The sequence below is a fragment of the Canis lupus genome, chromosome 9, assembly GCF_011100685.1.
Source record: "Canis lupus familiaris isolate Mischka breed German Shepherd chromosome 9, alternate assembly UU_Cfam_GSD_1.0, whole genome shotgun sequence".
Taxonomy (NCBI): domain Eukaryota; kingdom Metazoa; phylum Chordata; class Mammalia; order Carnivora; family Canidae; genus Canis; species Canis lupus.
Genome location: NC_049230.1, coordinates 54,889,984 through 54,901,065, shown reverse-complemented (window position 1 = coordinate 54,901,065; position 11,082 = coordinate 54,889,984). Strand labels below are relative to the sequence as shown.

The window sequence follows — 11,082 nt, the reverse complement described above, 5'->3', positions numbered from 1 at the left end:
GCTTGTTAAAACATTTGCCAGTGTCCTAGAACTTTTGACTTAACTTTGTAATGTTAGGGGGGGTGGATTTTGGTGTCAGGCAGACCTGGGGTCTTGTCCTTGTTTCCTTGTTCTGCCAACTAGAGACTCCGTCTCAAGGCTCTTTTAAAGATTAAGTCTAGTACTGGAAATGGTAGTTCAGTACCTAACACTTGGCGCTCCTGAAGCTGGAGCTCCTACCACCCGCGGAGGGGCCTCCTGCTGCCCGAGGGGGCTGGGCGGAGGGCGGGGCTGGGCGGCGGCGGCCAATCACGAGCCGGGGAGGTGGCACGCCCTCCCCCCCCCCCTTCCGCGCGTCTTAAAAGGGCAAAGCAAGGGCGCCGGGACGTCAGCTCGGCGCCAGGCCTCACCCTCCGTTGGGCTCCCCAGTTCCCCGAAGCGCCTGTGAGTAGAAGCGGCGGGCATCCCCCGCTCTCACGCCCCTCCCCGACCCCCTCCCCGCGGTGGGCCCCGCAGTCCCGCGCAGCCCCTTTAAGAGCCTCGAAGGTCGCGGCGGCCCCCAGGCGTCGGCGACTGCGCTCCACCGGCGCTCGGGCCAGGCTCCCCGCCATGCGGGCGCTGCGGGCCGCCCTGACCCTGGCGCTGGGCGCGGGGCTGGGCGCGGCGGCCGAGGGCTGGCGGCGGCGGAGGGCGGACGCGCGGGCGGCGCCGGGGCTGCTGGGCCGGCTGCCCGTGCTGCCCGTGGCCGCGGCGGCCGAGCTGCCCGAGGTGCCCGCGAAGCCCGGGGCCCCGGCGGGCGCGAGCGAGCTGGCCAAGTACGGGCTGCCGGGGCTGGCGCAGCTCAAGAGCCGCGAGTCGTACGTGCTGTGCTACGATCCGCGCACCCGCGGCGCGCTCTGGGTGGTGGAGCAGCTGCGGCCGGAGCGGCTCCGCGGGGACGGCGACCGCCGCTCGTGCGACTTCCGCGAGGACGACTCGGTGCACGCGTACCACCGCGCCACCAACGCCGACTACCGCGGCAGCGGCTTTGACCGCGGCCACCTCGCCGCCGCCGCCAACCACCGCTGGAGCCAGAAGGCCATGGAGGACACCTTCTACCTGAGCAACGTCGCGCCGCAGGTAGCGCCCGCGCTCGCCCCCCTGAGCCTCTCCGAACCTCGGCTGCGAAGCTGCCGAGTGCGGGCGCCGGGTCAGGTGCCTGGCTGCTCACCCCGCGCGCCGGGCGGGAGGTACACTGCACGGGGCACCCAACACCCGCCTGCAGTCCGACCTCTACTGTGCGCCTCTGGGCACCTCCCTGAGCTTGTTTCCTCGCAGTAGCGCGGAGAAAGAAGACGATGTACACATAAAGTACCGAGCTCGCTTCCTGGCCGGACGCACTCAGCATGCATGCATGCTAGCTGTAAAGAAGGAACTGAGGCAGGGAGGCCAAGTGACTGGCCCATTGTCACACAGCAGGAGACCCAGGCAGTCGGTCTAGAGGACCTTGAGCTTTCAGCCATTGTCCATACTCTGCCTGCCTCCCAGGAGCCAAAGGAAAGTAACTTGCAAAGTCCGCTGGTAGCCATCACTGTGTGCCCTCCGCGGAGCAGGGCCTGGAGACTTGCCCCCTGGGCTCCGGGTGAAGCTAATGGGGTACGAGGCTCCTAGGACTTCTGCTCTCCAAGTGCTGCAGTTGCCTGCCCACTTGACCAGACACTGGAATGAATGCTCAAGAGCGGGAAGTCAGGAGCAGCCCCAGCTGGGCTCTGCATGTGCTTCAGATCTAGAAAGGAAAGGAGAGGGTAGGGCTAGAGAGCTGGCCTTCCCAAGAGCTCCTGGGCATGGGGGGAGGGGGGCTCAGGAGGAGAGGCTTGTTTCTCTCTCTGAAGAGGAGAACTGCCCCTTTTCCTCAGTGTGGCTCTTTGGGGGTGAGAAACGGTTTCTGGCTCCACCCTCATGGCCAGGTGGCCTAAAGGCGTCTCCCTCCTTGAACCTGTTACCTCAGCACACTTGCCCACCCCATGCTTGCCCACCCCTTTCCCCATTGGACTGTCCCCATTTGGTGCCAGTTCCTGCCCATGTGACAACAGGGGAAGGGCCCCAGCCAGTCTCCCTGAGCCCCACCTCTCCAACCAGGTGCCCCACCTCAACCAGAATGCTTGGAACAACCTGGAGAAGTACAGCCGCAGCTTGACCCGCACCTACCAAAATGTCTATGTATGCACAGGGCCGCTCTTCCTGCCCAGGTAAGGCTCGAACTGGGGGGCCCCGGGATGCCAGGGTCTCTCCCATACAGTAGAGGCCCTCCTGCCACTCACAGCATCCAGGCCTGCCTCAACCTCTGGGTCCTCATGCAGTGCCAGGTCATGTCATCTGGTTTCTTGGCATGTCTGTCTGTTCTGTGCTTCAGGCCCCCTAATTCCAGGACTGTAGCGAGACCTGTGGGGTACCCACCTGGATCGTCTCTCCTGCCCCCAGCACCAGGCCCCAAACATGTCTCTGCTCCTCTCTTTTCTCACTTCTTGCCACATACACCTGACTCTGTTTCTGTCCAGATAGAAAAGCCTAGCTAGCACCAGGCTCTTGCCTTGTCTGCTCTGCTTGGAGCAACCCTCCTCACCCTTCTCCTGGAGCCACGGTGTGACCTCCACCTCCTCAACCCTGAGCCTTCACTCTTGTCTCTCGGCAGCCCTGCCTCCCAGGTAGAAGGGACCGAGCTCCCCTGGGCATGCTCAGTGATTTTTCTGGCCCAATGAAGACTGAGATCAGGGAGGCAAAGGGTTGTGGGGAAGCCGCTGGCTCTGGAGTCCACAGGTCTGAGAGAGAACCTAGGCCCTACCACCTGGTCTCTGGATGCCATGGGCAAATGACCTCCATATTCTCTCCTGTAAAATGGGGATAACAGCTACTTACTACCTACCTCGTGGTTGCTTAGGGGTAAAGTGGGGTGCTGGAGGTCATTGTAGTGAGTGCTTAGGATGGGCCAGCCGAGGCACTGATAATCAGCAGGTGCCTCCTATGGACTGTTGGAATGGAGTAGACCCTGCTGAGGGGAAGACTGGAAGTCCCTCATCCTGTGTTCTGGACCCCAGGCCCTGTGATGGCACTGGGAATTCTGGGTCATGTGCCTTAGCCTCTTGAAGCTCCCTCACCACAGGGGAGGTGGCCAGTGATCATGCGTCTGTGCGAATGAAGGTGAATGCCCACAAGGCCTGAATCTCTCAGCAGCATTTATTGCCACCACCCACCCTTGCTTGGCCCAGTAGGCCTGAGGAAAACAGGGTAAGGGAATGTCTACCCTGCAGGGGGCTCCCAGCCTCCTGGGGGAGCCCAGAAGAGCCCAGAAGCCTCGCAAGAGGGTGGCAGTCCTACAGGCTGACATAGGTTGGAAGTCAGGTCAGGGAAGGCTTCCTGGAGGCACAGCCCTGGGTCTGTCTGCAGGACGGAGGCCGACGGCAAGTCCTACGTGAAGTATCAGGTCATTGGCAAGAACCACGTGGCGGTGCCCACCCACTTCTTCAAAGTCCTAATCCTGGAGGCGGCTGGCGGGCAAATCGAACTCCGCTCCTACGTGATGCCCAATGCTCCGGTGGATGAGGCAGTCCCACTGGAGCGCTTCCTCGTGCCCATTGAAAGCATCGAGCGGGCCTCGGGGCTGCTCTTCGTACCCAATATCCTGGCACGGACAGGCAGCCTCCAGGCCATCACTGCAGGCAGCAAGTGAAGGTGTCACCCTGCCAGACTGTAGGGGCTGGGTCGCATTAAAAAGGTGGTGATTTCTGGAGACAAGTCTTGGCTGCGTCTGTCCTGGGGGACCCTCAGGAACCTCTGGTTTCTCTGCTGCTGCTTCGCTGTCTTTGGCCCTACAGGACCTTCAGCTGGCCCGGGCACCCGCCTGGCTGAGGCCAGCCTGCAGGGTGGCCAGGGAGATGAGGATGGCTTCCTGGAGGGGAAGTGCAGCAGTGGGCTGGGGCCTGGGAGACCGGCAGGTGCACAGCTCCTCACCTTATGGGGCTCCACCACCCAGGACCCACTCCCAGGGGCTTGGTGCCCTCCACAGAGCACCAAGGATGTTAAGAACAGGCTCAGCCCCATCCTGGCTGTGTGCCCTGCTGGGGAAGGGCCTTGCCTCTCCTCTCTGTAAAATGTGCTCATGATCATCCCTGCCTCCCAGGCTCAGGGTCAGGATTAGGGGTGTTCTCAGCCCCCAGGACAGGGTGGGTGCAGGGCTTCTGGCTAGGAGGGTGTGGCCCCTGTAGGGCCCTCCTGGACAGACTAGGGCAGCCCACCTGCGTAGGCACCACTCTGAGACTACTGGAAGCCATGTGCCTCTAGCATGCAGACCTCAGAAGAAGGTCTATGGGTTCCATGGGTGCCCAGGGCTGAGGCTCCCAGAGCTGGCTGCATACTGCCCCCCACAGGACTGAGATGCCAGCGAGGCACAGTTAGGGAAGGCTGCCCTGCCCAACACTGTCCCATGTAAGGAAGTGGAACATTGAGTGTACAGCTGAGGAAACCGAGGCCCAGAGCCTGGTTGCCCAGGGTCTCCTGGGCCACCCAGCCTGGGAACAGCTGGATGGGCACCAGCACCCAGGAGTCTTAAGTCTCAGCTCACTCATCCCAAGTTCCTGCTGGAATCTGCTGTGGTGAGAGGCCAAGGCTGTAAGGAAACCATCTTCAGAGAAGGCTGGCTCAAGTCAGCCTTGGGCAGAGGTGCTTGGACAGCTCAGACAGGATCTCTGGCTGGCAGCAACCTGAGAACAGCCTGAGGCTGGAGCTGAGAGGCAGCAGGCTCACCTCGGTGCGGATGGTGCGGCTGCCCTGGCTAGGGCAGGTGTTGACGTACAGATCGAAGAGGACACTGGGTTCAGCCACCTCTAGGTTGGGGTCAGCATCCACTCCAGCTTCCAGGCCCTGGAGGCCCCCGAACACCACAAGAGCATGCCTGGTACCCACAGGAGGGATCAGTCACTGTGTACCACGGCCACACTGAAGGCAGCTTCCCAGAGCTCCCTGCCCCCCACACAGTAGGGGCCCAGTCTGTACAGCTCTGCTCCAGCAGACAGGTTTCCGGCTGCATTCCTCCTTCCCCAGCCCCTGCCCCAGGCTGTACCCACCGGAAGCTAGGAAGCTGGGCGGAGGTCACATCCGAGCCTCTCTCTGATGTCCCAATGGTCAGGTCATACCCGTCCTGGAAGGGGGCCTCAGCAAACACGGCACCTGGGGGAGAGACCAGTTCACTGGGGGTCCTGCTTCAATGCCACAGCCACTTGGCTGCATGTGTACATATATGAGGGCAGGGTGGAGAAGGGGATTCAGGTAAGGCAGTGGCGCCCAGCCGCCCCCCTCCCCCCCCCAGTTCCTGGCAAGCCCGGGACTGAGCAGGGAGAAAGCACACCTGTGCTAGCCTGGGGAAACCAAGTGGATGGTGGGTAGGGAGGAGCTCTGAGGACTCACAGGGCACCTTTGACCTATCTAGTCCTTTTGTCCTATTCCCAACCTCACAGCAGACATGAATAATGAACCACAATCCTTTTCCTCAGAGGTCCTTCACAGAATTCCAGGCAGTGCAGTCAGGGAGCCCAAAGCCCAGAGAAGGAAAGGCATTTGCCTAAGGACACACAGCATGGTGGCAGGGCAAGGACTATGGTCTGCCTTTTGGGTCAAGCAAAGTTCTCTGTGGCCTCCCAGACGGAGGTCAGCCATTCAGAGGAGGAAGCTCTGTCCTTACTGAGGCAGGAGGCCAGCCGGACCGTGTAGCCCCAGTAGAGACCGGCTTTGGTGCGAGGGTCCTGTGATGACACAACCTTTCCCCGGTAGGTCTTGCTTTCTGGAGAGGAAGCATGGAGGCTGTGAAGATGGGGTGAGGGACAACGAGGTAGCAGGAGATGGCTCTGAGCCCTCAGGATGGCCAGGCTGGGAAGTTTCCAGATACCTGGGAGCTGCTTCTGGTTCAGCTGAACTGTCACACGAAGTCCAGGCTCCAAGTTCTTGTCAATCTTCACCTCCTGGGGAGAACCAGGAGAAATGGGTGCTGTTCCCCCAAAGGGCCAGCAGGGGTCACTGCTCTCCCAGATGCCAGGGGAGGGGGTAGTCGGTTCCTGAGGGGTCCAGGTCAACCTCTGTCCCCTTTCTCTGGCACCTGGGCCAGAATTGCTCTCAAGAGACCATTCGTGGGGCACCTGGGTGGCTCAGTCAGTTAAGCAGCTGACTGGATTTCGGCTCAGGTCAAGACCCCAGGGTCTTTGGATCGAGCCCCACTTTGGGTTCTGCATTCAATGGGGTCTTTTAAAAAAAAAAGATTTTATTTTTTATTTGAGAGAAAGAGCAGAGTAAGAGAGAGCACAGGCAGGGGGAGAGAGAAGCCAGCTCCCCACTGAGCGGGGAGATAGACGTGGGGCTCGATCCCAGGACCCTGGGATCATGACCTGAGTTGAAGGCAGATGCTTCACTGACAGAGCCACCCAGATGGCTTCAAATAAACAAATCTTAAAAAAAAAAAAAAAAAAAAAAAAGAGTGAGAGACCATTTGTGCAAAACAACCACCACAGGACACTGGGTAAAGATGAACACTCTGGGCCTGGCACAGAGCAGAAAGTATTTTGCGAGATGAAATCCTAATCTTCTACGTTTTGAACAGATGTGGCTGTGCCACTTCCTAGCTACAGCAGTTTCGGCGGGCCATGTAACCTTCTCCCAGCCTTGGTTCCCTCCTCTGTCAAACAGGAAACTCTCCATAAATAGCTCCTGTTACACTGCCCAGGGCCCAGCATGTGGTCAGTGCAAGCTGTGACAAATGACAACCAATGTCCATGTTTGTGCCAACTCTGAATTCAGGATAGGGTACCTTTTTTTTTTTTTTTTTAAGGTTTTATTTATTCATTTAAGAGAGAAGAGAGAGTGCAAGCAGGGGGAGGGAGAGAGACAGAGGGAGAGGAATAAGCAGACTTCCCCCTGAACAGGGAGACCACCACCCAGGTGCCCTGATACACACACTCTTTTCCTTTTGAGGTTTCTCCAGTTTTCTCCTTTTGTCTGGGTCTGGGTCACCCTGGTGTGCATTTAGCCGGTCATTTCTGATCTGCAGTTTTTGAGAGGAGAGGACCCTACACACTGAAGAGTTTCTGTCTCTGACTCCAGAAGACTTGAGAGTAACCAGGTGGCGGATGTGCCAATCCCAGCATGGCTTTGCATCCTGCTGGAGCTGCCCCAGAAGGATTCTGAACTTGTTTTTTGTAGGGTTGTGGTTGGGTTGGACTGGATTTGAGCATGAGGATTACCTTCTGTTCATTTGCTTTTTTTTTTTTTTTTTAAAGATCTTATTTATTTATTCATGAGAGACACACAGAGAGAATGCAGAGATATAGGAAGAGGGAAGAGAAGCAGGCTCCATGAAAAGAGCCCAATACAGGATTTGATCCAGGGACTCTGGGATCATACCTTGAGCCACCCAGGCCTCCCTGTTCATTTACTTTTTTTTTTTTTTTCATTTACTTTTTAAGAGAGTAAATTTGCTCCTGGCTTTATCTACTGAGCCCTGTCTTAGGAGCTTCTCTGGCCTGAATCTACATCAGTGGGGGAACTGCAGGCACAGATGCCTGGGTTGAGGGCTCCCCATTCACATGACCTTGCCGGCTTTCCACGGTCAGGGTGTGTCTGCAATTTGTGTCCCAACCCACTCTTCCAATTCCTACCTTCTTCATGCCACAGTTGACAAAGGACCCATGGCCTGGCCGGGTGGGCCGGTCGACAACAATGCCTTCTCTGAACTCAGATTCCTCATCCTGACGCATGTGGTGAGGGCTGTCCAAGGGGTTCAGAAGCCCTGTGGGGAGGGAGGTGCAAAAGCACATGGTAGTATGGCAGGAACCTTGGAGGCCTGGCCCAAGTTCCAGGGCTGCCACAGATCTGCTGCTTGCCACCAGGCACAGGCCTTGCCCTGCTTGGGCCTGTTTTCTCAGCTGCACAGCAATTTCTCAGGGTCTGGGGGGAATGATCCATGAAAAATGGGGGTCAGCACCCCCTCTAGCCTTACCTGCAAACTGGAGATCCTGATGCTTGGGGAAGAATGCCTTTCTTAGGTACCTAGTAAAGAACACGGATCTCAGGAAATTCCCAGGGGAGGCTACCTCCTGCCTGACCTAGCACCTGGACTACCCCCCTCCTCCACATCATTTTTAGGGAAGTCTGCCCTTCACCCCCTTACTGTGGACACTCCAGGTACTGCAGGATCCGGGCCAGCTGTACGCATGCCTGTCCCTTCTTGCCAACTCCCCTGAATTCTCCCTCCACAGTCCTGGAGAGAGAAAGACAGGGCTTCCAGAATCTACTGTGCTTCCTTCGAGAGCTCCTCCACCCAATCTGACCTCTGCAGTGCCCCTGCTTTGTGACTCCTCCCACCAGATATACTGGGGACATTTCAGGCAGCAGTCTCAGCTCAGGCAAGTAGGCAGTGAAAAGGATGAAGCAAAGTCAATGCTGGCAGTCCCTCCCTCCTCTCTGAGCCCCGATGCCCTGTCAGATGGCCCCTCACTTGACATCTTGGCCTTCTTCATCGAACACCACAATCTCATCCACACAGAAGATGGTGCAGGCTCTGGCAATCTGGCCAGCCAGGTAGGTGCGAAGCTCTGGTGACTGGGCATTGTCCAGGATAGAACCTGGAAGGGCTACACTCAGGGTGTAGGGCCGACCTGGACAGGGGAGGGGCATTCATGGTCATTCCAAGAGGCTAGGGTGGTGCTTCCCACATATACCCCCTCCCCCAATCCCAGAGTTAGAGAATTTTCCCTCTGGGAGGAATTTTGAGGCCAGCAAAATAGATCCAACTCCCCTTTCCAGGCCTCAGTCTACCCTGAAGGAAAATATACCCACTGGTCCCCGAGGCTCTCATGAGCAGGGCACATCCCTGGGCAAGGCTAGAGGTGGTTAGAGGCACTGGCCTAAATTTATACACTGGCTCTGCCCCTTACTGCCTCAGTTCTCCAGCTGTCAAATGGGGATAATAAAGCGAGCTAATATTATTAGGGCCTTTTATGTGTGCATTTACACCATAACCCTAAGAAGTATTACAGTGATCTCCATCAAGATGTGGGGAACCTGTGACCCCCGAAAGATCAAACACGTGGCCCAAGGTCACACAGAAGGCAAGACAGCTGAGATATGGGTTCAGGCTGTCTAGCTCCAGAGGGGCCACCATATTCTCCCTCCCAGAGTCACCCAAAGGGAGCCACATAAGGGAGCACCCATGAAGGACTTCCCTCCTAGCTGAAACAGCTGACATGCTCAGTTTCTGTCCCCATTGTCACCATCATCACTGGTAACCAATGGGCTTAGAGGGTACGTTATGACACCCTAACCCTTTCTAAGGTTTGGGTCTCAGTTTTGTAAAACTGTATCTATATACCCTCTAAACATCTGGCGAAACTTTCACTGCAGTGTTTGCTGGGATTTTTCTTTAGAGTTTTCTGTATTTTGAGAGGGGGATTATTTTGAACAGGTATTATTTAATGAGAAAAAAAATACAAATTCTTATTATCAAAATAAGGGGCGCCTGGCTGGCTTAGTCGGTAGAAGATGATGCAACTCTTGATCTCAAGGTTGTGAGTTCAAGCCCAAGTTGGGTGTAGTGCTTCCTTAAAGAAATAAATAAAAATTTAAAAAGTAAATGAAAAACTAGACTAAAGCACACAGAAAGTGCTCAATAAAGAGGTAAAAAAATAACTATCATTATGATGATGAGTGAAGGTATAAAGTTATGATATGTGATGCTTATGCTTCAAAGGACTGAAATCTACCTATGTAGGAGGTTAGGACTCAGTTTTCCCATTCTCTGGGCCTCAATTTCTCCATCAGGACAAGATGTCTGGACCCACTTGTCTCTAAGGTCCCTTCCAGATATGACATGCTCGTCCCTGCCCAGGACCCAGCCTGCTCACCCTGGTCCTCCCTCTGTGCAGCTGCCTCTTCTTCCTGCTGGAGCTTTGCCTGTTCCTCCTGTGCCTGCTGCCGCTCCAGTTTCTTCATCAGCTTGAGATCCTTCCACTTCTTTTTCTCTTCTTTCTCTGGATAAGAGAACCTCTGGATTGGTGGAGTGGAGAGGGACTTGGAAGGGGAGGGATATGGACCAGTCCAGGAGAGGGTGCCCTCCCAAGTAGGGTCAGCTTGGACCTTAGTGAGGAGCCCGAGGAGGCTCCATGGCCCCTTCTTTTCCATTTTGGGCGCTGTGGGGCCCAGAGGGACAAACCTGGAGGCTCTCCCCAAGGCTCAGCAGTGCACTGCTAGAGTGGCCTCCCGCAAGGCTGAATAGATCCCCTCCCCTCCAGACCCTTACTTACTCTGCTGCTTCCATTTTCGCCATTCGACTCTTTGGCCATGTTCACCCTAGAGTAGCAATGGAAACAGGTATAGGTAGGTGTGAGGCTGTGAGTGGGTCCCACTTCCTGCTTGGCAGCTGTCCCCTGCCTATAAATGGGGGTGGTGAGGAAACCAGGGAACCCCCCATACTGCCACGGCTGGGAGAACGTGGGAAGGCGACGACCTGCCATGCTACAGTGCCCAGGACCGGGTCTGGCACATAGTGAGCACTTACTACATCAAGCGGTAAGCTGCTGAATGAAATCTAACGGGAGAGAGGAGAAAACTGAAGCTCAGGGGGAGAGGACCTTCCCACTGTCGCCCTGGGAGTCCGAAGAGATACGCCACGAAAGGGCTCGAGATGGCGGGCAGGATCCCACCTCCTGAATCCACGCCCGGGTCAGAGGAGCCGCAAGGGGCTCCAGCAATGTGCCTGACGCTGAGCTGGCCCTGGCTGGGACCCCGGCACCCACACCCCGGTTTTCACAGGGGCGCACGCGGCCACGAACATGCAGCCCCTCGGCGCTCCCGGCCTCGGATCAGCGACAAGCAGGGAGCAGGAGGCGCAGCCCGGCCCCTCCACGGGCCCCCTCGCGGCTCGTCCTCGCGCCGCCACCCCCAGTCCCGTCCCGGGACCCCACCTCCCGCCACCTACCGGGCCGCAGGGTCGCTTCTTCGCGCGCTCCGCCATGTTCGCCGCACCCCGTCGGCCACGCCCTCCCAGTCAGGCCCACCCCTTCCGGCCACACCTCCTCTGAGCCGCCC

The 11,082-nt window shown here is 57.3% G+C and overlaps 2 protein-coding genes across 2 annotated transcripts; one reads left to right on the top strand and one right to left on the bottom strand.

Moving 5' to 3' along the window:
- Positions 1 to 419: 419 nt before the first annotated feature.
- Positions 420 to 3,745, top strand: ENDOG (endonuclease G). Its single transcript, XM_038549149.1, has 3 exons — positions 420 to 1,098; positions 2,098 to 2,207; positions 3,403 to 3,745. The coding sequence occupies exons 1-3, from the start codon at positions 589 to 591 to the stop codon at positions 3,683 to 3,685; spliced, it is 903 nt and encodes a 300-aa protein (XP_038405077.1). The 5' UTR covers positions 420 to 588; the 3' UTR covers positions 3,686 to 3,745.
- SPOUT1 (SPOUT domain containing methyltransferase 1) lies at positions 3,175 to 11,082 on the bottom strand. The gene is made up of 12 exons (XM_038549148.1): positions 10,973 to 11,082; positions 10,299 to 10,344; positions 9,900 to 10,025; positions 8,495 to 8,654; positions 8,168 to 8,257; positions 7,997 to 8,046; positions 7,656 to 7,786; positions 5,897 to 5,969; positions 5,693 to 5,791; positions 5,079 to 5,181; positions 4,759 to 4,906; positions 3,175 to 3,904 (listed from the first exon to the last, which is right to left on the bottom strand). The coding sequence occupies exons 1-12, from the start codon at positions 11,006 to 11,008 to the stop codon at positions 3,836 to 3,838; spliced, it is 1,131 nt and encodes a 376-aa protein (XP_038405076.1). The 5' UTR covers positions 11,009 to 11,082; the 3' UTR covers positions 3,175 to 3,835.

Bases quoted from the DNA above. Each gene is read 5' to 3' on its own strand.
- ENDOG (XM_038549149.1), top strand. From the start codon at position 589: ATGCGGGCGCTGCGGGCCGCCCTGACCCTGGCGCTGGGCGCGGGGCTG. The intron at 1,099-2,097 runs GTAGCGCCCGCG...CTCTCCAACCAG, and splicing joins TGAGCAACGTCGCGCCGCAG to GTGCCCCACCTCAACCAGAA. The intron at 2,208-3,402 runs GTAAGGCTCGAA...GTCTGTCTGCAG, and splicing joins GGGCCGCTCTTCCTGCCCAG to GACGGAGGCCGACGGCAAGT.
- SPOUT1 (XM_038549148.1), bottom strand. From the start codon at position 11,008: ATGGCGGAGCGCGCGAAGAAGCGACCCTGCGGCCCG. The intron at 10,026-10,298 runs GTAAGTAAGGGT...TCTCTTATCCAG, and splicing joins GCGAAAATGGAAGCAGCAGA to AGAAAGAAGAGAAAAAGAAG. The intron at 7,787-7,996 runs GTAAGGCTAGAG...CCCTCCCCACAG, and splicing joins TCAGGATCTCCAGTTTGCAG to GGCTTCTGAACCCCTTGGAC.